The sequence below is a fragment of the Emydura macquarii genome, unplaced genomic scaffold (genome assembly GCF_026122565.2).
Source record: "Emydura macquarii macquarii isolate MOO-44397 ecotype Brisbane River unplaced genomic scaffold, CSIRO-AGI_Emac_v2 contig_968, whole genome shotgun sequence".
NCBI lineage: Eukaryota > Metazoa > Chordata > Testudines > Chelidae > Emydura > Emydura macquarii.
This window is the reverse complement of record NW_027131105.1, coordinates 15,782,813-15,808,553: the sequence shown is the minus strand read 5'-3', so window position 1 is coordinate 15,808,553 and position 25,741 is coordinate 15,782,813. Positions and strand designations below refer to the sequence as shown.

The following is a 25,741-nucleotide window of genomic DNA, read 5'->3' as shown; positions in this document are numbered from 1 at the left end:
ATCTGAAGATCTGCTATCAAGTGCCCATTTGTCACGTTATTTCCCCCTTTCCCCCATACTTCTCATTTTCAAAAGTCATTCATCTATGATTCATAAAGATGGACGTTATCCTGGCCTGCCCTGATCATCCTAACAGTCAGGAAGTTAGGAGAATCCAGTGCAAAACTAATCAAGACTGCTATCATTAGGGGATGTGTTTTCCTGTTCACCAGCTGGCATAGCATCATAGTGGATGATATTTTATCTCCAGTCAAGTGGGTCATCTTCATTCCAGAGGCAATGTCTCAAATTTTTGATTTCTTGCCATTCACTGAGTCCATGTTTTGCTTCTCCACTCCTGATGCAGATAATTCTGTTTTTTTAACCTGATCTCCCAGCCTGCAGTAGTCAGAAAAGATGTGGACACAACAAAGGCTTCCCTTATTACAAGCTCATAGCCTCAGGTCAAGGAGTATGAGTCACGCATGCAGGGCAGTTCCTGTGCATGCCCTCCTACAAAAGAAGATCCTTGTGCAGAACAAAATATGGATATTGCAAATCATCCCTAAAATATGCTGATCATGTTGCATGCAATTGGCTTAATGAGGACAATAATGTCTCTGCACTCATAGCACGCATCAGAAAGAAGCCATAATAAAAACTCCCATTGAGCCAAAATGTTCTTCAGTAGTAGGTTGCTTACAAGTTGATTTAGTTCTTAAAGGAATAATAAGCAATTTTTCTCTCAAATGTTCCTACCGTTTAACAGATGTAATATGATCAATCTGATGGAACTGTAGTGCTAAATGCATTATTGCATCCTGCAACACAAGAGTAATCTTTGTCTTATTTCAGAACATCATTACAAAAAACTCATCATTAGAAACACCAAGAAATTCCAGTTTTCTTTTTAGCTATTTGAGTGTCTCATTGATTTGCTGTACAGGTTTGCTCCAAATCCACTGCATTTCCACCCTCTCACTATGGACGGTAAAACTAAGGAGCAATTAAAAAACAGAATATGGAAGTTTATTATAGGAAAAAACCTATGCATTTAATTTTTGTTTTGCACCTATGACCCAATTAAACCCAGTTTCTATCAATAAAGTGTAATCATGGATTAGTTCTATGCTTTCCAACACATGGGTGGGCTGATACCTCTTCAACTTGCATTTGCTTTGGGCTATCATAGTGATCAAATCTTTGTCAATATCTAGGCATTGTCATCAGTATGGTTCTCTCAATGGCTCCATTCTGGATTCAGAATATCCCCAAATTTTTCCCCATATTCATCTCATGAGAATATTTTTGAGGACCACAAGCTACCATTCCCTCCTACAAAGTGTTATGTTCCATTTGGTAAGAATTATAAAGCACGATAGAAGAAGGATCCAAATTTTTGGGCCACAATAGCAATTTTCCAGAAGTTCAAGGATTATACCTATACAGGGCAATCCAAACAGCATGTCAGAGCAACTTTCTGTTGCTGTTGGCTGCTGTTTCTGGTTGGTGGTAGAGTAATGTACAATCTTGGAGGAATTATTCATTGCTTAGTGGTCAGGAAGGAGACAATGGGAAAAGGGCCTGTGTGATCAAGGTTAGAGACAGACAATACTGAAATGTCATCATCAACTCCCTTCCTTCCCCTCCTCTCCAAACTTTTGTGGTTCAGATATAATAATTAGATTAGATGACCTCCTGAGGTCCCTTCCGTCCCTAATCTATGGTTTTATGAATTTCATTATTTAAAGCAATGGTATGCCCTCCCCTAGAATGCCATGTTCAGTGCCAGTCACCCTTCTCAAAAAAGATGTAGCAGAAATAGAGGAGGTTTAAAGATAAGCAGTGAGAATGATTAGAGGTGACGTTTAGTATCCGTGATCCATTCTGTCTTTGGCCCTTCTACTGAGACTACCAGCAAGGTGCCAAATGGTGTTGAATTAGCATCTGTCCCATGTTTTGCAAGATCATCCCAGTTTCTTCAAATCAGTCCCACATCCTGCAGGGAGGGATGGCAGGATAATTGAAATGTCCCAAAACTTGCCTCAGGCCTACACAACACTTCATCACCTTGCAACACTTCATCAGGACTTGAGGCCATTTCCGTAAGGCCATCACAGTGCAAAACAACATGAAGTTTCCTCGTGAGGTGAAGAGTTTTTTCTAAAATACAAATTGCAAACACCAGTGTGAAGGTTCCTGTGACGTGGACACCTGTCTACTGGGAACTGGACTGAGAACAATGCAACTCATTTCACATGGGCTGCCGAACTGCAATCAAAAACTTCCAGGCGTGGTTAGATTGGAACTGGTGACCTAGGCTGGATTCTGATGGGAAAGGCTCCATATCCCATCACCAGCCCCACTTCTTGTTGAACTTTCTATGCAAAGCTTTTCTGAAAGATTTCAGAAGAGCCAACCTGCAGAACAGAGACCTAACAGAAATCTAAGCTGCCACTGTCATAGTGATCATAGCAATATACAGAAAACCACTGAGAAATTAATAAATTATCTTCTGCGTGGAGTTAAAAACAAAAACCATGTAATTATCCACTAGGCTAATAACTTCTCATACAAAGAGATTTTCTCAATCGAGACTTGTAAAAAGAACTGGCAGCGTCTCCAAGCTTTTATATAACAATGTGAGGATGAGAAATCTATTTGGTATCTGCTGCCCGGCATGTCAGGAAGTGCAGAAATAATGCTAGAAAAAACAGTGTGTTTTTCTGGCTAGTTTACAAGGTGCCAAACAAATATCCCTGACATGTCTCATTATAAACCTGGTCAGAAAAGGACTCTCCATGGTCTCTGCAGTTCATATACAGGAAGACAGTCCCCTGACCTGTCCCCTCTCTGCCCCAGTTGTTTCTTTCAGGTTCAAGTAGGATGACCAAACAGAAAGTGTGGAAAATCGGGACAGAGGGTGGGGGATAATAGGTGCCTATAAAGACAAAGCCCCAAATATTGGGACTGTCCCTATAAAATCAGGACATCTAGTCACCCTACATTCAAGTCATCCTCAGACACAAACCATTGTGTCTCTTTAAGCTTTTCCTCCAGAGAAGTGACGGTGTTATCTGCTTGTTTATTCTGCTGGCGTTAACTGCTTCCCCCCAATATGCCTCTGCATTTTCTCTCCTCTACAGCTCAAGTTAAACTAAACACTGAACAGACAGCCCTAGTCATAACATTTGGGCATTTGCCTTCAAGAGTGACTAATCCCTCATCGAATCCTTTCCAGCTGGAAGTTGGAAGAATCCAGTATCGTGCGGAGCTTTGTTTGCCAGGCCAGGCCTGCTGCAGATCTCCTGAACATTTCACTAGAGCATTCAACTCCGTCCTTTGCCCCTCAGCTATTGGGGACTTGATCTTGCAGAATGCTGAGCAACCCCATTTGTCAATGCTTTGTTGGATCAGACCCTTAGAGAACCATGGTGCTTCACTGAAAACCTTGTCAACTATTGCTATATCGACATGTTGCAGATAAAGGGAGGGTTCTTCCCTCTCTTATTAAAGGGCATTTGCATGAAAACAGTTTCCCCTGCTTAAGAGATCACCTGCTTCTGCTGCTTATCCCTCTGCAGGGGCCTTAGCATTGTCAGCTTCTCTAATCTTTGTGATGCCACAAGTAGATGATGGCGTCAGATGGGAGGAATGAGCAATGGGTCCAAATCCTGCAGCCCTCACCCCTCTATCCGTAATCAGGCAAAGCTATCATTGCAGTCAATAGGAGTTCTGCCTGAGAAAGGACTGAGCAAATATTGTGAGGGGATATCCCTCTCCCCACCCCTCTGCAGCACCGACTCCTCTTCCTGGACTCTGACAGGACCCTCTGCGGGTCAGGGATCTGGGTGCCCAGGTATGCTATGCACACAGCCCTCTCCCTTGCATTAGTCCCTACAGAGGAGGATTGATTTTTGAGAAAATTCCCCCTGTGTGACACAGAGCCCCCTCTGGGTAGCAGCTACTCAGGGAGTCTCTAGCAGTGTTGCTTCATTGTAGTTATAGAGGGGGCACAGACCCAGGGCCTCCATGCTGATGGCTCTGCCCCATGTTTGAGGCGCAGATTAGTGCTTCTGAAGCAGAGAGCTGCACCCCCTTACACCAGGTCTGAGGTTGACCAACACTGTGTATTTTTATAGGGAAAATTAAAAATCTGTTAGCTTAAAAGTGAATCCACTCATCTTTGACAAACAGGCAGCACTGGGCACTTCCATATCCAAAAGGGTCACCATGGTTTAGACAATGAAGCGTGTACACGTCTTCCAAGCAAGGCACATTACCACGTTGCCATAGGAACCAGTTACCTTGTTCAGGCATACACTCCTCTTCCTCCAGTGAATTCCAGTAATGGGCTTATATCACACTTCATTGGTGTCATCTGTCACACAGACACTCACATAAATGATTTTGTGATAAATGGTCTTTGATTTAAAACTCTTCGGACCACTCTTTCACTCATCAGACCCAATAGCGTAGGGTCTTATTTCTGATCATCAGCTCCTGATGCAGTAATGGGACACTGTGATATGGACCCTGCATGTTAATGCCTTCCTTTTATGCAAACATATGATTCTACAGAGACGAACATTTGTTTTCATTTCCGGATGCTCTAGTTTATTAAAAATGTGCTCCTGTCCCAGATCCTTGAATGCATGTGCTGTCAGCATGTAGGTTCTAGCATTCCCATCCCTATCTCCACCAGATGGGATTTGAACTCCACGGCTTCTGGGCACAGCAAAGTCTGACTCAATGCTGAATTAATTTAACCTTTTGCCTTGGCCACATCTTCATTTAAATTATCTGTACCTGTTAATATTAGTCTTGGTATCTACACCCAATAGTGAGGGGTGCATTAGAAATGTAGCCATATAGACAAGTAGTTAAAAGTTCAATCTACTGATGCATAATGCCACACAGAAGCATTTACTGTAGGCAGATGTTTTTCAGAAGATGAACAAATCTTCTACTAAAAAATGTTATTCCATAGTGTTATACTAGGGATTGGATGAAACCTGGGTGAAGCTGATGGGTGTAACAGCTGTCTTTCTTTCAGGATAAATATATGAAGCAACTAAGCTCCTTTTGGACTGAAATAGCTGAAACAATAGGAGCTACTGCCCAAAACATAGGCCACATACAAGGCTGGTCAGGAGCAGAGCTATGTGGGAGGAGGGGTTTCACTGGGGGTTGAATGCAAACACAGAGGGCAGAATATTGTTTTGGTGGAGATGTGTGTACATATGTGAACAAATGCAGCCAGAAACACCACAGATGCAGACAGAGAAGGCAGCAGAAAGCAAGGACATCTAGAAAAGAACTTGTAATGTGACCAAAAAAAAGGGTAAAAGGTAGCTTTTTGGGTACCGTGCTGGCTGGGAAAAGAGGCTTGGAATATTGAGCAAGGAAATGGTCTCCAATTGTTTGATTCCTACTATGTTCAGGGAAACAGAACTTTGTGTGCATTCATTGTAAATAAGCAGGATTGCATCAAAGGATTCCCTGATACTATTATCAATTTCTCCTCCTAACAGAAACAACCTGCAAGATCTTGAATATTGGCTACCTGCTCAGGTCAAAAGGGGTAACAGTAGCATCTTAATCATCTTAGCATTAATTGGTAAGTTGGAAACAAGTTAGATAATTTCTGAAATGTTACCACCTTTGTGCTATGAGTTCATTAGTTCTCACAAGCCAAGCCAGCTTCAGCAACTGGATGGGGGAACTACAAAGAAAGCAGATGATGCTGCAGGAAATAGTGTTGGGGGTTTCTTAGGTGGCTCTCTTCCTTCTCAGTCAATACTGAATCAGGGTCCCAGGGGGTGCTGTGCTTATGTAGGTAACATCTTTAGAATAAGATATAAAACTGAGGTTCTGATCATATGTGGTTAAAAATCCCATGCCACTTTTTGTAAGAGTTGGACAGTTAGCTCAAGGGTTCTGATCAACTTTCACTTTTGGTAACTACATTCTGTCTCCTCCCGCCCTCCCTGTCTCCCTCCATCAGTTTCATTAGAATAAAAATCTGTTGTGTCATGTCCTGACTTAAAATAGCTAATGCATTTATACCCCAGACATAGCCACATTTCCGTGATGATGGTGAATTAAATGGTCCCCATAAAGTCTGTCCAGAACTTCAGGATCCTTTGGGATTATGGATGCTATATAAATGTAAGGTTATTAATTTCATTGCTGCACATCAGTATTCTTCTTCTTGTTCTCTGGGAGGATGTTGTACGGTGTTGCTGTGTGCTGCTCTATACCCGCAATATTTCATTGCAGAGGTAGCTGTGCTTCAATAGTGGGTGAAATGATCCTATATGTTTTTAGTTCATTCACCAGTTTGTAAAAATATTTGGGATCTTTGAGGTTGTAAGGTCTATATAAATATATTATTATTAACAATAATATACATTTCCCACATGTATTACCATACCATATATTGGCTAGATGATAAATTTAATTTATTTTTATTTTTTTGCTATACAAATTTTACTGTTCAAAATTACTGTTCAAAATTTACTGTTCAATATTTATGCTGTTAGTTTCCTTTTTTCCCCTGAGTTAACTCAGTTTGGACAATGAAACTAGGCTGGTCAGTTTCACTTCCTATTACTAAACAGTTTCACTTCCTGATCCTCAGGCACTAGCAAAATATTGTATTTGGCAATGCTGATTAGGTCACTGCTTACATTAAAGATGATTTGACTGACATAAAAGAAATCATGAAAGCATTTGTATTCAGGTTTTTTTAACCGAAACATCCCAGTTGTTTTCCCCTCACCTCTTTTATTTTCTTAGTGTAAAACCTAAATGTTGTGCCTACCTTCATTTATTTATTTGGACAGTGTCCTTTTCAGCGCGTAGTCCCTGATTTTTAGCCAGTTTTTAACTGACCCTCTAAATATGGTCCAAATCTCAGTTATCACTTACCTCACCTCTAGTGCAAGGCACCGCACCTGAATACCTGGATGTGCACATAGAGCCCTCCTCAATAAGATCATCTTGGAGCCCAAACGTTGCTGTACAGTTGACAGAAAAATATTTGTAGGGCCTCCACGTCTGTCCTTTGTCCTGAGACCTCTCCAGTACCATAGCCGCTGGGCGAGGCGACTTGAACACTACTATGACATGAGTCAGGTAGAATGCTGTTTCCAAGTCCAGCCTGATTTCTTCCCTGTGTACCCCTTGTGCAGATTGCCACCAAGAGACAGGGTTTAGGAAGAAATCATCGGTCATATCAGAGGGAAGGTGTGAGTTATCAGGCTGATTGGCATTGCATTTAGTGCATCTGGGCTGCCCACAGCCTTGGGAGGCCTGATGAAGGAGGTTCTGCTCTGGATAGAAGCAATAAAGTTCTGTGCTGTTCTGCCCGCATGTGGTAAGAGAGACTGGAGTCCTGCCTGTTGCTAGATTCCCCACAGGAGGATTGCAGGAGTGGCCATCACAGCGGAAGGCTCGTAGCTTTATTGGATCTGAAACATAGCAGTAAGAAACAAAACTAAACAGAATTTCTCAGACCACTCTCATTATTGAATATAGGGAAGGAGATATACAGTCTAAACCATTGTGGAAACACTTGTCCGTCTATACCACTAGAGAATTTTCAGAAAATTGAGCATCCACAACTCGGAACAGATTTTCAAAAGAACTCACCGTGATGGGGGCTGATCACCTCTGAAAATTTGACCTTAATGTCAGTTTCTGGTGTGAATCTGGCCTTACCTTAGGTTCTTGTTTTAGGGTGAATCTGGCCTTACTTTAGGTGCCTAACTGGGAACTGAATTCTTCTGAAAATCTGGCCCCAGTTGTGGATGCTGAGCACTCAAAAATCCGGCCTTGATCTCTTCTGAAAAGGTGACCCCACTTGTCCAGTATTACACATCTATATATATCTTCAACCATAGAACCCTTGTGTGATCTCACTTTTCTTGTACCCTAGTGAAACTATGCACCTAAGGGACAGGGATAGTCTGTGTATTATATATTATTTGTTTTGCAAAAGTGCCTACAGGTTCCAAGCAGGGATTGGAGCCCCCGACTCTATACAAACATATAACAAAAAGATGGTTCCTGCCCCCCAAAATTAAGACCGTTATTTGTACATATGGGTGCCTAAAGTACATACATCCATATTTTGGCTCCACCTAAGTAGCTGATTTTCAGACGTGGTGAGCACCCCCAACTCTTAACATCACCTGTAACTGTGAGCTTTTAGCAGCTCTGAAGAATCAGCTCTCTCCTTTAAGTACCTAAATATAGAATCAAGCGACTAGCTTCAGGTTTGCAAATACTGGGCAAGGTGTTTAGAAACCAATATGTCCTGCTGATTATATATTTATAGTTTTATTTCTTTACAAAAGTTCTACTATTTATATTTTTATTTCTTTACAAACTAAGAAAATTAAAAGAAATCTAAAAAATCCTTAATATTTACATTTGTTCATCTCTATAGTTCCTATATGGAAATCATTAATATCCTGTGACACTGAAATTGTAGGTCAGTCCCAAGACCTTATTACCAGTCTAAGAAGAATCACCTTTCTAATGACATACGATGCAGTCTTCATTCCTTAACAGTCTAGAAGGAGTTAAAGTCTGACTTTACAAGGTCATAAATCTAATCTGAGGGGGGTCACAAGTCAAATCCTAGGACTGGAGACAGGTCCTACAGGAAATGACCCTTCCTGAGAAACTTGGAATGGCCTTAAGCGCTTAGTAGGCTAGAAGTTCAAAGATCAACTGTTAATTCAAGATTTAGGGCTTGTCTACACAAGCGCTTATGCCGGCAAAATTTTTGTCATTCAGGGGTGTGAAGAAACACCCAACTGAGCGACATAAGTTTTGCCGGCATAAGCGCGAGTGTAGCCACGTTATGTTGGTGGGAGAGCGCTCTCCCGCCTACATAATGCAACTACACTCGTGCTTTTGCTGGCAAAACTTATGTTGGTCAATGAGGTGTTTTTTCACACCCCGCAGGGACAAAAGTAGACAAGCCGTTAGCAAATTATGGACCAAATCCTGAAATCCTTATTCAGTTTTTATTCAATCCTTACTCAGGCAAAACACCCTTTAAAGTCAACTAAGGCCTGAGTACCTATAGGCCTATAAAATTACAGAAATCATAAGCATTGAACCATGAAGTCCAATTTATGGAGAAAAAATGAACCCAGCTCGTGTGGCTTTGCTCCTGTTTTCTCTTCTGTCCTTCATTTTGAGGTAGACGGTGGCATTTGATGCTGCAGACCTGAGGAGGGGGTGGCAAGGTTCTACACTGCTCCCAGAGGAGCAGCGGACAGAGTGTGTCTCAGGCGTGCAGGCAGGCATAATCTCTTTGGGGCTGCCTTCTGGATGTGTGCAATATGTTTCAATGCTCCCCACAAAGCGCTGGCCCCACTCTGCAGACTAGTGCAAAGAGGGGGTGGAGCCAAACCCCAGCCGTGCCCCAGCAACCTGCCTCTTCCAGGGTGGAGAAGCAGGAACAAGGAGTCTCTTGATCTGGCCCTTTGCACCTTTGTCCCACATTTTGTCCCATATTTGTCCATCACCAGACTAAAATGTAGCAATCGGAGGGCCACACTATCATTCTGGCAACTTTTAGCTACATTAAATTTACTGAAAATTTAAGAAAATTGTAAAAGATGTGTGTATGAACAGAGCTCCACCACCTGCTGATAATAGTTCTACAAACTAATACTGTAAGAGAATGGCAATGAAAACCATAAACGATGCACAAAGATGTTTCTATCACATTATCTATAATCTCTCAAAGTCCAAAATTCAGATCTTTCCCCCAAGATTTTCCCCTATCTTGCATTCTTCAAAATCCATAGTATTTGTCAGCCTTTGAAGCTATTTCAAGATGTACATTCACTGTTTATCCTGATGAACTTACTAACTTCGTTTATGGTGAAAAGTTCCAAAGGGGTAGCCGTGTTAGTCTGTATACAGCAAAAACAAGGAAAGTCCTGTAGCACCTTAAAGACTAACATCTGACGAAGTGGGTTGCAGCCCACAAAAGCTTATGCCTGCAGAAATGTGTTACTCTTTAAGTAGCTACAGGACTCTCGTTTTAACCTCGTTTAGGGTATGATTCAAGTATATTGTGCAATATGGGCTCAATAACCATTTTGTTCAGACCCCTTTTCTAATAGGTTCACAAAGGATGAGATGCAAAGTAATAGTTCTGTGTGATTGTAGCCAGGCGCTGTGGCCTTCCTCAGAGCCTGGGCCCAAGGAAGGGTTGCTCTGCCCCTGCTGGACAGAACCAGGCCCTGCAGGCCAAGCCACCCGGAAGCAGAGGGGTGGAGCTGGGGCCAGGATAGGAAGTATAAAAGGCAGGCCCAGCAGCTCAATCAGGGGGAAGCTGCTGCTGGAGGCAGACGTGTCTTCCCAGAGGCTGCAGCCTAGGCCTGACCCAGGCCCTGCAGCGGTTTGGCGCAACTGCCCTGCCGACCAGAGCCTCCAAAGCCTGCCCAAATTGCCGGGCCCGAGTGACTGGGTAGGGCCGCCGGATCCTAGTAGCTGGGAGCAGTTACCCAAGCCCGCTGGGTGGGAGAAACCCCCTGAGGCCAGCCCTGACCTGGAGGAGCTGCCTGGCGTGGAGGACCCACCGGCGAGGAATGAACTTTGTGGACTGGAGGAACCCCTGGGGCCCTGTGACCTGGAGGAGCTACCTTCCGCAGATGACCCTCAGGCGTTTCCGGACCTGCCGCCGGTCGATGGTAAGGGACTCACCGGATGCCCGCTCACCACCTTCCCCAGCAACCCGGAGGGAGCTATGTGGCTGCAGGTACCTGGGGATTGGGTGGGAGGAAATGGCCCATGGATAGCCATAGCAAATGGCTGAATTAGGGGTGAAACCCCCATCAGCGTGTTGCAGCTGGAGCCCTGCTGACTCAGTGGCAAATGGCTTTGCCACTGATAGGGCCCTGGGCTGGGACGCAGTCGAGTTGGGTGGGCCTGCATCCCCCTCCCGCCTTCCCTAACCACTCCAGGAGTGCTTGGCGTCTTCTATACTGCTGGACATAGGACCCCACACTTTGCCAGCCCCGCCTGACTGTAAGGCCATGGGCTATAGACCACTAGACCTGCCCCACCCGCTTGAGGGCCGGGGGCTATTGCTTGCTGCATCAGCCCTGCCTGGCTTGAGGGCTGGGGGCTGCAACTCGTATTCACCCCACCCGCTTGAGGGTTGGGGGCTATGGACTCCTTCACCAGCCCTGCCTGGCTCAAGGGCCGGCGGCTGTAGACTGTACCTGCCTGCCTACTTGAGGACTGGGGGCAACAGACTGCTTGTCTGCCCCGCCCCACTTGAGGGCCGGGGGCACCAGACTACTCACCACCACCCCCTGCCCTGTTTGAGGGCCGGGGGCCATAGGATCTTGGCACTTTCCAGCCCTGCCTATGAGCCGGGGGCCAAAGACTCCGTTGCTTGCCCTGCCCTGTCTGAGGGCCGGGGGCAATAGACTACTGGCCCACCCTGCCTGTCGGAAGGCCAGGGGCCACAGACCCCTTACCAGCCCTGTCCCCTATGTGAGGGTCAGGGGGCTATTATAGACTGCTGGGGAAGCCTGCCCTGCCTGGGGACCGGGGCTACAGACTCATAAACAGGGAGTTTATTCCCCTCGACAAAGGCACTGTGGCCTTCCTTGGAGCCTGGGCCCGAGGAAGGGTCACGACGATGCAGGCTGGACCTTACCACCTGCCTTTGTTTACTGTTTTTTGTTTTAGTTAAATCTAGCTAAATTTCTAAACAAAACATCGTTTCAAAACAAACAGTCAAAATGTTTTATTTTGAAAATGTTGAAACAAATCATTTTGACTTTTCTAATTTTTTCTTTTTTTTCCCAGCCGAAACTGTATTTTTCAGTGAATAACCTATTCATCTAAAACATTTTGCCCAGCTCTGCTGATGGGCCTTCTACCATAGCACAATATTGCAGACAAAGGGAAATTAACATGTCTGCGTTGAACAGCTCAGATCAAGAGAGACGTAAAGGGAGGACTTGTATTGATTTATCAATATCTCTGTATCTAGGGTTTCTAAACAGTACCTCTCGTAATCTGTCTTTTACGCCCTGCCATCCACTTTCCTCCCTTTGCAGAACAGAAAGAGTGATCATTTCATTTTAGAATCAATTTTCATTTTTAGATGTCATACCTGTTAAGGTTGAAGGTCCAGAAATGTGGAGGTTTTGTGCCAATGATGTAACCTAATTTGCATACTTGATGAATTTTTTTATGTACATGAATGACAGCAAATTTCCTGATGATCAAAACTTAAGCATGAGAAGCCTGCAGCATGTGATGAGTTTTAAGAACACTGGGACTGCAATCCTGGTTGGCTATGGTATCTCCCCAGGTTGGTGTCTGGTGGTGCCCTCAGGCTCTGACCCTCTCTGCTCCTTGTCCCAAATTGGGTAGAGTGCTGTGGTTGGGTTGCTAGCCCCTGCTGCTGGCTGCTGCTTGCCCTATGTTGGGAAGATGATCTGGCTGCTTCCTGCCATCAGCTGGAAACGCAGCGGCCAGGTTGCTAGCTCCTGGCTGAGTGATGAGCTCTGAGTACTGTTCCCTGGCTAGAGGGGATCTGGCCCAGACTCTGCTTGTTATTCCCTAGATACAGCTCACAAGTCCCTGTGGCCAAGGATTGCTAGCCAGAGCACTGCCTGTGAGTCAGACCCACAGCCAGACCAGGGCTGCTCACTCAGCTCCCTTGATTCACCCTCCAACAGATCTACGAAGGACTCAGCACTCAGGCATGCTGCAGCAGCCTATCCCTTGAGCTGGGCTGCTGGGCCCAGGTATTTCACCGACCCTGCCAGAACTGTCTGCAAGTTAGCCTGTGAAACAGCACTGCATGGCCAAGAGCTCTCCTGCTGCCTCCCAGCATTGCAAACACCATAGGCTTCTCGCCTGCTCTTGATCCAATTCCTGTTCCTGCCCCCATTCTTGCCTGAGCCTTGTCCCAACCCGCTTCAGCCTTGTCCGTGCCCTGCCTTGACCCCACTCCAGCCCTGCACCCCCAGACCCTGGGATGGACTCCAACCTGGCTTTGGCCTTCGGCCTGTTTCCTGACTATGATCCTGATTTAGCTTGTCATGGATGCTGATCCTGATTCTGACCCACAAACTGTCTCTGGACCCCGGTTTCAGCGCTGCCCTTGGCCCAGTCCCAACCTTACATCTGGCGTTGACCACCACTCCACCCACCAGGCCTGACCACCTAGAACCCCGAGCCTGACACTTCCCAGCTTCAGTCACTCTAGTCATAGCTCTGAGTGTATGCCCTTGAATGGGTTGGCAGGGCGTCTATTAGAGTCCTCCCATCCAGATCTCTGTGGTTAGAGCTCATAGAAATTGCCTGGCAGGGGGGGTCTTCCAGCAGTAGGTGGGAGTGGAAGGGCCAAGATAGTCCTGTGCTTTGCTTTGCTGCAGGCCCATAGGAGCCATGGGCAGCTATGCATGTTAGGCATTCACCTGTGCTCGGAGCCAACCTGGTCCGTGGCAGCCCCAGGATCAGTGGGAGTAAAAGCTGCTCCCTTGGTGCCAGCACAAGGATGAATTCCCACTGGAGGGAAGGAGTTACAAGGGTGGGCTGGAGCTGAAAGGAGAATGAGTGATGATGATTTTCCCCTTTCACCTCTTTTGAACTTGGCTAAAGGAAGCCACTCCTGACTCCCGTTACTTTAGGATGTAGCTGAAGGAAGCCTGGCTTTAAAAGAACAGGACATTCCTGACATTTACTTGGTGAGTAAAGACCAACAACTGCTCTGCCTGGCCTGCCACCGTTTTGAAATATTTGCTCTCAGGTTATCAGCTTGTCACTCTGAACTGCATCTGTGCATTGCGGAGTTCTGAGAGAGCGCCAGAAGGTTCAGAAGCTTCATCGGAAAGTTTGTCTGCAGTTTATCTGAGCTGCTCTTTTTCTGGGAAAGGGGCTATAGATCTCTTGAGTTCAGACTCCTGCACAAGGTGTCTAGCACTTCCTGGTTTAGGCCTTGTTGCTGCAGTCTTACAAATCCATCCACTGAGTTCCTTTTTTTAAAAAAACCCTCACTTCTGGCAGGTGAGGTAGAATTTTAAGGCTCCCAGACTGCAATGCTCTGAGGATATCTTTTCGTGGCATTCTGGTATTGAATGTCCTTACTGTACCTAGCCCAACTTGTCAATGTCTAGTCTTTGTCTTGTGAGGCTTCATTAATGAGCTCCGAGATGCTTGGGTGAAAGGCACTGTAGAAATAGAAAATATGGCTGTTTCTGTATTTAAAATGAATCTGATATTATCACCTCAGTGTGGTCAGTGCTTTACAAACCAGAAGAGAAGACTCTGTCTCTGGTTCCAGTGTGCTTACATTGGACTGGTCCTACAACATGCTGAAAACCCTCAGTTTGTATTGGCCATAATGGGATTTAAGGGCATTTAACGCTTCTCAGGACCAGGCCTCAAGTTAAAAATACCACTGAGGGATGTAATGCACCATGTGTCTAGAGGAGGGTCCATATTTAAAGCTGTGTGGATATCTGTCTTTGGTGGATCATTGTGAAAAGCCTTCACCGAGTATGTAGCAGGGAAGACAGAAATCATTTGGTACCCAAAGAAAGAGGGAATTCTAAGTATAAGAAGCAGTATGGACAAAATCATGGAGACAAAAATGAGTGAAAGTTAAGACAAGAAACAGGTTTTGTACAGGAAACTGCTGTTTCTTTTGGTTCCTGTTGGTGGGTTATCAGTCTTCTATTGACTTTGCTAACTGTATTTAATGGAACATGTAAAGTGAAGAAGAACACAGTTGCCCTTCTGATCAGCAATGACATGGAAGTGTATCTGTTTTGCCTGCTAATGCAGCAACATCAATATATAGTTCCTGTCTGAACGGCTGTGTCATTAGGAAAAAGGACAGAACAAACTGCAAATTAGCGGACGGGTGGTTGAGGGAAGGAGAGAGTGGAAAAACGTTCTGCAGTCGATTAAGAGCTTTGCATTTAAAGCAATCAATTTGCAGGAGATTGCTCGCCTCCACCCCTCCCCGATAACACATCACTCAATTATTTCACAGCTATGACTTGAAATGTGGAGTCAGAACAGTGAGGGCACTGCTGAAGAAGGGAAACAGCAGCCAGGCAGCCAGTGACTTCCCCCGAAAGCCAGGAGGGGCTCACTGAATAATTGATAAAAGGCTAAACAATCAGAGTTGTGCATAGGGGCTGTGTATTACTGAGGCTGGTTGGCTCTGGCTCACAGGACGGATGGCTTGGCCCAGTAAACTATGCCATTTATTTATTTATTGCTCCCTAAATGCTGTGCAGTGAGGCAGCAGTTTTGTGGAGTGCGGCTGGCAAATGACAGTCTCCGTCTGATGATTAGTGAGCCATTCCATTTGAGACTGGTCACATGACTGAAAGGACATGCTGGACAACCGCTCGGACAGCAATGGCTAACTTCAAACCCCCATTATGCATCAGAGCCTGACAAATGTTAACTGAAGCCATATTAAATATTAAAAAGTGCGTTTTTCACCCTCTTCAGAGGCCTAAACAGAAGAAATGGCACCAAGCCACTCATTTGGGGTCTGATCAAAAGTCTATTGAAGGGAATGAAAAGATACCCATTGACATCAGTGGGATTTGGATCAGGCTTTTTATTTCTTGTCAACCGAAGGAACTATGAAACAGTGTTTTCAATGTCTTCAGTGTGTTCAAATCACAAAGTTATGATCCATATTTTGGAAACCCTAAAAATGTGGGGTTATCCTGGCCCATCTCTACTATTGGTGGAGTTTCACTACAGCTGAGACATTGGAGGTAGGTCTGTGGCTGGATTTCACTTTTTACTCTGTTTACCTATCTTCTTAATAACTGAAATATTGTAAATGTGCATGTTTAAAGCTAGCTGTGGTCAGGAGACTGGTGACTCTAGGGTTTATGAATGAGCTGTAGAGCCATTTAGCTTCACATTGGTAGTAACCAAAACATTTTAGCATTTGTTGGCTGGTCAATGGCCACTGTGAAATAAGTTTGGTGAGTCTCAATCCATTTACCAGTGGCTAGATATCCACATCATAAAAACCTCTCTCACAATTGGTACTAACAGTCCCCCCCCCCCCTTCCCCCCCTTGCTGCCTGTTTCAGCTGAAAGGCCAAAAAATGACTGAGTCATGGAGACTAAACTGCCTTCACTCCTCTGGGTAGTCCCATGCCACACCAAGCTGTGGCCCACCAGCAGGAGGTTAAAGATCACATAGCACTTTACAGAGTATAAGAGTCTTAGACCCAACATCCTGGCCAAATCCCAGCTCAGCCAGTTCCATTCTGCTTGTCTAAATCCCACAGTCTCAATTATATTGAATACCTCTGGCCTGATTTCCAGAGGTCCTGGATCCCGACAGATCCCAAGGAAGCCAAGCCTCGCTGACAAGTTAGTCCACTAGTGCCCTCTGGCAAAAAGCAGAAAAAGGAAAAATCTGCACTGCTTGGCATTACTTAGTGAAAGTCTGGCAGGTAATTATCCCTCATCAGTTTTGTTTAAAAAAAGAACACGCCTGATTTTAAGCTTTGTGCTAGAAATGAACATTTTTGGTCAACCCACACCCCCTTTTGGAGATCTGCTATTACGAACACAGCCATGAAGAACCACACTCTCTGGAGGGAGGGCAGAATGCTGCTAGATCAAAACGACAGAGTGTGAGCTGCTGTCAGCTCTTCAAGCTGACCCCCAACTCTGGACAGTTTGCAGAGCTCTGCAATGGTGTTGTGTGAAGGGAATAAGGCCTTGAGTCTAACTGAACTATGGTGAGAGACAGCAGCAGTTTCAAACTTCAAAATAGAAAAGCCAGCTGATGCCCTCAATTTCACCCTCACTTTTTTACCCTCTTCTGTTACGTTTTAATGGTCCAAGGGGCTATTTACCAGCGGAGGGCAAACATCCCATATACACACCACACTCCATCAGGGTGCTTCAATTCTGACCAGGAGGGGCCAACTCCAAGGTTGAGAAGGGAGTTTATTATACATGCAAGTTACATAAACAAACACAACAAACAAACACAAAAAAACCCCACTGCTCTGAACACCTGTCCACTAGGAAGAAGACAGTAACCACCTACTCATTTCATATGGACCAGGCAATAGCCATCAGTCAGTCAGTATTGTATTCTAGTGAGTAGTGACTCAGGTTGCATTTGAACCTATTTTGATATTCAAAGTTACAAACTGTTTCCAAAGAAGGAAGGCAGAGCATGCAGCTCTTGTGCTTTTGCTGGTCAGTATTTCCACCAACTATTGAATAAACAGCATGTGAGTCTTTTAAAATTTAATGAATCATCAGATAGCTTGCTAAGTCTTCAACTTGCAGAGCAGCACTAGCCCAGTTTTGTCTTTAATCATTATGTCCCACACCATTAAGCTGTGTGTGTCTAAATCAATACAGAAAGAACCCCAGAATTTCAGACTTTCTGAGCAATCTGCTTCAAGCTGTGTCTCATTAAAAATTCACCCTTCCTTTGCGAATCTTACGCAAAGCAAATTTCAGCTGCATTTATGATAGATTCTCCTCTAAATTCATTTTTAACTATGCATTCCCAAGTCACACCAACAGCTTGACAAGTGACCTTTCTGTAAGTTTTCTGTACACATCACCACACGTGTGCTGACTGGATAGTCTCAATCAGGGAAGCTAGCTGTTGCCTGGAATGAGAGACTAAGGTGTAAATACATGATGCTCTTCCCTATAATCTTTCCCCATAATCCTGGGATAGCCACACTCTGATCTGATTGAAGATAAACCTCTAAGTGATGGGGTAGAATATTTCTCAGTTCTTTTTACCTTAAAAAAATATTTGCAGTTATGGAAATCTAATGCATAATCATCTTGTAAAATATAGTCTAGTCAAGGAATAACCTCTGCCGAAGCAACCTTGTCTGCACCTGATTTTAATGGAGAGAGACAGAAAGCAGAAAATGTAATTATCCTTCAAGACACTGTATGGAAAGTGATGTTATCAGCCCACTATTCTGGACACGCAAGTCAAATTTAAACCAGTCTGTAGCCTTCTCTAGAGAGAGAAAGAGAGATCATAAGTCCATTCTCTGATGAAAAAGACACATGAATCAACCCTCTGGCTCATCTCCTGTTTTATCAATACTGTTTTCATATTTTTCTGACCTGATCACCATAGTTCATCCTGTTTTTTATTATCCTTTCAACCTTAAAGATGTATTAAACCGTGGCAGGAAAAGCTGTTCTTCCATCCCAATGCCCAGCTTCCGTGCCCTCAGGGGAGCCATTCTTTATCATAATCGAGATATTTTTAGAATCCTATGTAAATACCAGTGCAGTTTAATCAAATATGAAAAATGTCTTGCTGCTATGCATTGGTCCCAGTCCTATTGACCTTCTAATATTAACCATTTTAATTTAACCTGGCCCATCAAATCCTGATCAAAGTAAGAAGAAACTTGAGTGAATAGTCTCTCTTATACAATACCAATAGTATTTCCTAGACAGAATGGCTGTCTTTTAATTATTTTTTAAATAAAACTAACCTTAACATAGTTTTCAGCAGTGCCATCTAAAGAAACTGGCAACTGACTCTTGTCCTATCTAAGAAGAAAGTGTCCCCTATCAAAATAAATTCCTGGAATATCTCAGTTCTTCCTCACCCATCCACCCAATTTTTTTTCTTTCTTGCTTTCTTATATTAATAAACAAAGACAATATGTTGTTATATGTTATTTTCTTTTAACAAAATGAGCTGATAAATTGCACATCCTAATTTAATACACAGGAAAAAAGAATAGGCTACAGATCTGTATATAGGAGGAAGGAAAAATATGTATATTGGTTAGCCCAGATTCCTTGTTGAAATAAATAAATAAATACAATTAAATAAAAAGGCAAAAACCTTAATGAGAGACTTTAAATATCTGCTTTCCCTCCCTCCATCCCCTGCTTTTTTTTAAAGTTAGGTTTAACTGTCCTATGACTGACAATACTGGTTGATTGATTTTTGCTTACCTGCCTCACCATGAACAGAAAGAATGTATTCCAAGAACACAATCAGCGTGATGCCTTTATGCTGCATGTCTGTCAAGGAAAAAAAACTATCTTCAATGGGGCAAAAAGAATTTAATAAATCTACAGGTTTGGTGTCTGCATGGTTTCTTTCTTTCTTTCTTCACCTTCCTCTCAGGGTAGGGGTCATGGGTTGGTGTCTCATTCCTGTTTTATTTTAAATCCAGACAGCTTTCCAGGTCTCAGATGGCTTCAGTGTGTGTCACTCACATTGCTTTCAAATAAATGAATGAATAGATGTTACCCCTTTGCATCCAGAAAGTAGGTGAAGTTCACATCTCTGACACAGCCCCCAGACAAACCATCAATGAGGAAGCAAAGCTAAGCTAAGCTCAGTTCTTCAGTCAGACCTGAGAATATGCAGTTATTTTACGTTTTGCTGCTATTTTAATCTTTCACTTTCGTTTGCGGTCCTTGCTTCTTGGGTCCCCCACCCGCATTATTCTCTCCTTACGCCCCCCCTCTGCTGCTAATGGGGGTGCAATTAGGGGCCATGCACCATCAAACCTTGCTTTGTTATGAATTTTGTCCTAGACAGTGAGTGCCCTCTTCCCTTTTGCTCCCTGAGGCAGAGGAGAGGGGCAGAGGAAGAACCAAGTTTGCTTTTCTATCTGAGAGATGATAGGATAATTACTTGGTTCTCTCTCTCCTCCCCCCCCCCCCCCCCCCCGCCGCACTGCTCTCACTTTTCCGCCAAGGGACTAGCTTCACAGACTGCTCGTCAAAGGGTAATAATAAAATCACCACTGGTGTCAGTGCGCACAGAATCGATTGCGCCCTTTTTCGCTCTTCTTCTCGACCTACTGGCACTTGATTTCTTTCTTGCAATTATGACATATCAGGTTCCTAGTGGCGAGCGGGCAGCGTTTGGTTTAGGGGAACTGGGGGCTGGGATGGGGGAGGTTGGAGGAACTATTCCTCCCTCCCATATGCAGAAAAAAGGGAGTGAGAGATCCTCCCTTTCCCTATCTGGGCAGGGTTTGGGATTTTCGCCTCCTCTTAGTGCGAGTTAGTTATCTTCAAGTTTCCTCTCTGCCTCCCTCCAGCTGCTCGCACGTCGCTCAGTGCTGACTAGCCAGCTCTCCCCTCCGCTCCTGTCTGGCTGCAAAGGGGATTATGATAACGTGATCTTCTTCCAGTTCTTTATATGTTTTTTAGCGTGTGTGTGTGTGGGGTCATTTCCACACCCCCTCGGCTGGGCTTGCGGCTGATCCTTGCTTCAGATGCATGTGTTATTTGTTTGCCAGCCGCATCTCTCCTCCTCCGGGAGCCAGGCTGCGAGGAACAGGGGGGGGGAGAGATTAGAGCAGACTTGTCACTTTCAACTCCGGCGCAGCCCAGTTCTGCTCCTGTGCCTTTAAATTAAATACCCGACATGTGCGGCGCGGGGGCGGGGCTCCTCCCACCAGCTGCTTGGAGGTTGCCTCTACAGCACCCTCTAGCAGCCAGCCGGGCAAATGACACCTGCCTGCTGCAGGTTCCTAACCAGACAGAGACAGAGGGGAGGAAATTGCAACTGAACTTGCTAGTAGTGCTGGGCAAACCTGCCAACCCACGGGATTGCGAGGGAAGATACGTTAAAACAAGAAAATGTACTTGTGCGTGTGCCCTGCTTTGTACAAGAACTGACCTTCTCTAGCCATGGTCTTGCAGGGGAAACTCTCTTGTTTTCATGGGGGCTTAGCACAGGTGTAAATTGTGCAGAGCATTGAACTCATTGCTCATGGGCCCACTCCTGCAGGCACAGTCCTGCATAACTGTATTCAGGTGACTAGTCTGAGCCTGGGGCTGGTCTTTCTTACAGCTACCTTACGCCACAGTCACTCCCTTGGCTTCTGGGGAGTCACCTTTTAGTTAGAAGTCATGAGACAGAAGCGGACCCAATGAGAATTGAAACATGAGAAAGGCAACTCACCTGCCGAAGCGTTTGCAGGATTGGATCCTCAAATCAGAAATAAAGGATGTGTTAGACTAGGAAACTGAGGGAAGGGAGTAACTTGTGCGTGCATGGGAGAGAGAGAGAAGGATGTTTGTATATTTTTGTGTATTTTTCCCCTCACTTTTTTCCTTTCCTTTAATCTGAATTGGTTTAAAAAAAAGGAAAATTCAGTAAACAATTTTAAAATAAGGGGAAGATTAGAACTTTTTTTTCTATCTTTGCCTCGTCTTTTAAACCCCTTAGAATGTTGCATGATAATTATGCAAAATACTCCACCCACCTATTATAAATCATGTGAATACCATCCTAGAACTCAACCCTGAAGGGCTTAGTGGGAGCTGAGGATGTCCAACACCTCACAGGATCAAGCTCCATATGACATTAATGAAAGGCCCTTGTTCATAGTGCACTGTTATCAATGTTTGTTTATTGCTGCACTTATGGAAAAGTCCAATAGATTTTAATAGGAAAAATAATAAACTTTCTATACATTTTTCTACCCTTCTGTCAAATTTAATAGACAATAATATCCCTGTTGTAGGATTCTATAGGATTGTTCAAGAAAATCTATAAGAAAGGGCCTCATTCTCTTTTAAATGCTATAGGTTTTCAGAGTAATTTCTATAGAACTTTATTTAATTTCTTAAGAACCCTATTGATTTCACTATTATTACACCACATAGAACAATGAACCTGAAGTCTGAGATGTTCCCATTTCACACCTGTTCATTATTTTGATATTTTTTCTCTCTCGTTTTTTTCCCAGATTATGGGCTCAGTCCTGCAGTCCTTACTCAGGCAATTCTCCCAGACGATGTCAGCATGCTATTTCTGCCAGCACATCTGAGCAAATTCCACAGATCTGGGTTTCATGGATGCAACAAGGGCCAAAAAACTGCTGCATGCTTTAAACAAAGGCTCAAAAGTGAGATTAAAGTTCATGTGAAGTGGAAAATCACAGTAAGCATATTTGTTTGTTTGTGATATTTGAATGGGAAGATCCTTAGACACTCTGGTTGTTGTTGATCACGGTGGTTAAAAGCCAGAAGAGAAAAGAAGGGAAGAGAAAGCTTTAATTTTCCCTGCTGTTATTATGTAGCAAAGCAAAATCAGCAGCAATATTTAATAGATTGATATATTTTCAGTTTAAATCTGCTAAAATTCAGGAACATATAAAAACAAGAACCTATTTGGGATGGCATCCTTACTGCTATTTCTGGTAACAGCTGTTAACGGAAAGAAAACTGATCAGGAACGAGGTACAGAAATATCAAAGGTGTCAAAAAGAAAGCTCCCAATATTCAGTTATGAGATTATAGAAGTGTAAAAACACAAATCCTGGAATCACTACTCAGGGAAATCTCCTTTTGAAGTCCATAGGCCTTACTTTGCATTGACGGTAGTATGAATTTAGGGTGTGCAAAGAATGTCAGATTGGGCCAAAGGTATCCCAAAGTGTTAGCACAGCAGCTGCCAGAAAAAAAAAAATCCCGAGAATAAAGAGAGAAACGGTGAATGATTCATTATTAGGGGGAGGAGCGAAGAACCAATGGGATCGCACAGTGTCAGTAGGTGTGTTGCCTGTGGTGTCTGTACTCAGAACCTGGGAGGCAAGTTGCAAAAGCCAGAGGGTGGCCTGTTCTCTCTGAGGTCATCTCATCGCTGTTGCACGTTCCAGGTGCTCACACACCTCTCTCTCCACTTCTCGTTCCCCTTGAACCAGCCTTTTCTTCATCTCCTGTTTCTACAGCAGACATGTCTAGCCTGAAGGAGATTTGTGGGGGGCTTCCACTAGACCCCCTGCCGGAAAACAGAGGGCGAAAGAAAGGAGTACCTCATGCGCCTGTGAGAACCCCCAACCTCACCGCTCAGGAAGAAAAGGTAACATGGGATTTGCAGGACCAAGCCTCCCTTCCCACTAGATAGTCACTATCCAAAGCAGCAGGGCTTCTGCCTCAAATGCTCCACAGGGTTTGGGGTCCAAAGTACAAGGCAACTAAATACGTTTCATTGTTGCTTTAATATCATTGAACTGTCAGCTGACAGACAAAGCCGTGGGGACTCTTCTGCTTGCCACTTTATTGCTTCTCCCCAAAGAAAAGGTTGAGACACATTGGTGGGGCAGTGCGGGAGAAGCCTGCACAGCAAGTTTTTGGTGCCATGCCCTTTCTGTGGGTAAAGAGGGGACTTTTGGCTCCATAGCTGTCAGTCCAGCTCTTTTCACCAGACGCTTTATGATTAACCCCCCTCTTTTTAAAAAAAAAAATCCCGAGTGTATGCATATAAGGCTCGGCCCAAAAATTGGTCAACACAAAGTATGGAAGATCAACAGCAATAGCATTTATAAACCATTCGTATACATTCCTTTTTGGTTTTGCATTTTAAGATGTTATGGGGGAAATATATTTAAAAGGCTACTCAGAAACCCGCTGTTGTTCTCTGCTGAGGCACAAACTTCAAGGGTTTAAGTTAATGATTTGTTCTGGGTTGTGTAACTCTCTCTCTTTCTTTTTTTTTGTTTGACTAGGTAGCTTGCACTGTTAAGTAATCATTAGGCTCAATCCTTATGAGAGATCTTTGTTTTAAATTTTAACAACAAAGAGGTTAAATTAAAAGAAAAGCCAGTAGGAGTTTTGCACATTCCAGGACAGCAAGTGGGTCCCTTAATAGTTTGAAAGACCATGTTTCACCAGATAATAAGAGCAATAATAATGTAACTTTGTACTTTCCCACCATGCTAGACACACAGGGACATGTTCATCACTGGTGAAAGCAGGCACAACTCCATAGACTTCTTTGGTGTTACACCTGCTTATGTCCGTGGTGAATTGGCACAGAAGGTCAGATTCTTTCTGTCCATTTCCACAAGCAAGGAGGAACCAAAATAGTTAAAAACCAGCTGGAGTGAAGGTGCATACCTGGGGAGACCCAGATCTCTGTGGTGATCTTTCCTCCAGTCCTTGGGACTCTATGGAAGTCCCACTTCCAAAGATTGAGACTCCAGGGGTATTTGAAGAAGAGAACAGCCAGGAGAGATCCCATTAGTAATTAATGCTGCTCTGAGCAATATTAGTTGCTGAGGAATGCTCTGCCTGGCTATTACAGCACAGCCATGGGAGGATTAATGGCTGCATGGCTTCTGAAGGAGCCATGCTGTCATTGGGAGGGGAGACCAATAGAGCTGCTGTGCAGAGGCATAGGGTCTCAACAGATGTTCCGAGATCTCTATGGACCTATAGGTATTCACCTTTTAGCAGGCCAAGCCCCCTTTCTTTATCATGGAGAGATCAGCACACGTTTTCTCCTCTGAAATGATGAGGCAGGTATTCTATGAATGGAAACTAGTGGGCATAACTCAAAAGGAGGAAAATATGGATCATGGATGCCACATTATTTTCTCAGGTCAAGTATTTTCTTGGAACAAACCCTAGTGGAAATTGGTTTAGTCCCAGTTTGTTTTCCAGCATCCAACCTTATTCTCTCCCCTCCTTATCAATAACAGTTAATAAAAGGTCATGCTGGTTGTGAATTTTTTTATTGGCCTGTTAAAGATTTAAACGCCTCCATCTTTAAACTCCTAGCAGGTTTAGAGTCTCAGCTGGTATTCATTTGATACCTGAAAGCCCAAATGCTTTCCATGCTTAGAAAATGTAATCTTTCCACAAGGTGGTTCCAAAACCTTGAGACAGGATTTCAGCCTTTACCAGTGATGTGCAATGCTGAGATGCTCTGGAGACTTTTCTTTATATACAATGATATGTTTATTTTCTAATAAAAATAGCTAGTGAGCAAAGGAAAAAAATAGTCCAACTTCTCAGCTGGTATGAAGTCAATGGAACTATACTGATTTACACCTGCTGAGGATGTTTATATCCCTTCAGTCTAAGTTTTTCTGTATCTGCAATAATAATTCTAAGCCATTGCAATGTTTTGTTTTCTTGTGCCTCTGTTGCTGGCAATAATATAAAGCCTTTAAGGGAGATTTATACAAATCCATGTGCCTTGGGGCTTGCTGACAAGAAATACAATTCTTGCTACCATACAATCTTTAATCTCCTTGGATAAACCAAACCATTTCTGAAGACCTATTTTGTTTATAAGTTTCCTGAGCTAGCTTGTTTCCACTTTCATGGCCTAGGGCTTGAAACATCCATATCCTCTGTATTTCCTTCTCTGTCTCAGAAAGCTCAAGCCTTCTGTTCTTCAGCTTCCAGCTCTCAATCGAAACATTCTGCCCCTAAAACATCACGCTCTTTGTGTCTTCCTTACAGAACAAAGGTGTATGTGCTTGTAAGTGCTAATGAAGCTGATAACAGTTATGCACATGCATGCAGAGGAGACAATATACCCATCATTGTTACAGAAAGTCAGCAAAATGGCTATATGAAAATGGTACTTTCTTACTCACCCTATCGGTCCCAATGGCTCTTTAAGTCACATCTGCAGATTTTACTGACAAAACCAAGGTTTACTAACCTTCTGTGATTGAGTTAATGCAGCTAGAGAAGAGCAAGCTGGATTCCATTCTCCTCATATCAACATCATCAACGAAGTTTTGATTGGAGTATCTTTGCTAGTAGTTATAATGTAATAGACATGGGTCAAGAATTTCAAAAATAGGAGCCTAAAGTGGCCTCTTTTGCAACATTGCTGAGCATGCAGCAGCTCCCATTGGCCTTGGTGGAGAAGGGGGAGGACATTTGACCTCAGTGGGAGCTACTGGTTGATTAGCATTTATGAAAATCAGGCCAC

At 43.9% G+C, this 25,741-nt stretch overlaps 2 protein-coding genes across 4 annotated transcripts in view; one reads left to right on the top strand and one right to left on the bottom strand.

Annotated features, from left to right (window-relative positions):
* LOC137150392 (netrin-4-like) overlaps positions 1-20,219 on the bottom strand; it is a 58,885-nt gene extending 38,666 nt beyond the window's left edge. Inside the window, exons 1-3 of the mRNA XM_067544322.1 lie at positions 19,795-20,219; positions 18,994-19,264; positions 6,913-7,454 (exon numbers count right to left, since the gene is read on the bottom strand). Of these exons, the coding sequence (XP_067400423.1) occupies positions 6,913-7,454; positions 18,994-19,060 (609 nt within the window). The 5' untranslated portion in view covers positions 19,061-19,264; positions 19,795-20,219. The remainder of the gene's footprint in view (positions 1-6,912; positions 7,455-18,993; positions 19,265-19,794) is intronic.
* Positions 15,747-25,741, top strand: part of UROC1 (urocanate hydratase 1) — a 75,817-nt gene continuing 65,822 nt past the window's right edge. The window contains exons 1-3 of one of the 3 annotated variants that reach the window (XM_067544320.1): positions 15,747-15,782; positions 21,756-21,949; positions 22,743-22,870. In XM_067544320.1, coding sequence (XP_067400421.1) covers positions 22,745-22,870 — 126 coding nt within the window. In that variant the 5' untranslated portion in view covers positions 15,747-15,782; positions 21,756-21,949; positions 22,743-22,744. Of the gene's footprint in view, positions 15,783-21,755; positions 21,950-22,739; positions 22,871-25,741 lie in introns of those variants that run through there. The other 2 variants (XM_067544319.1, XM_067544321.1) reach the window with 2 other exon arrangements.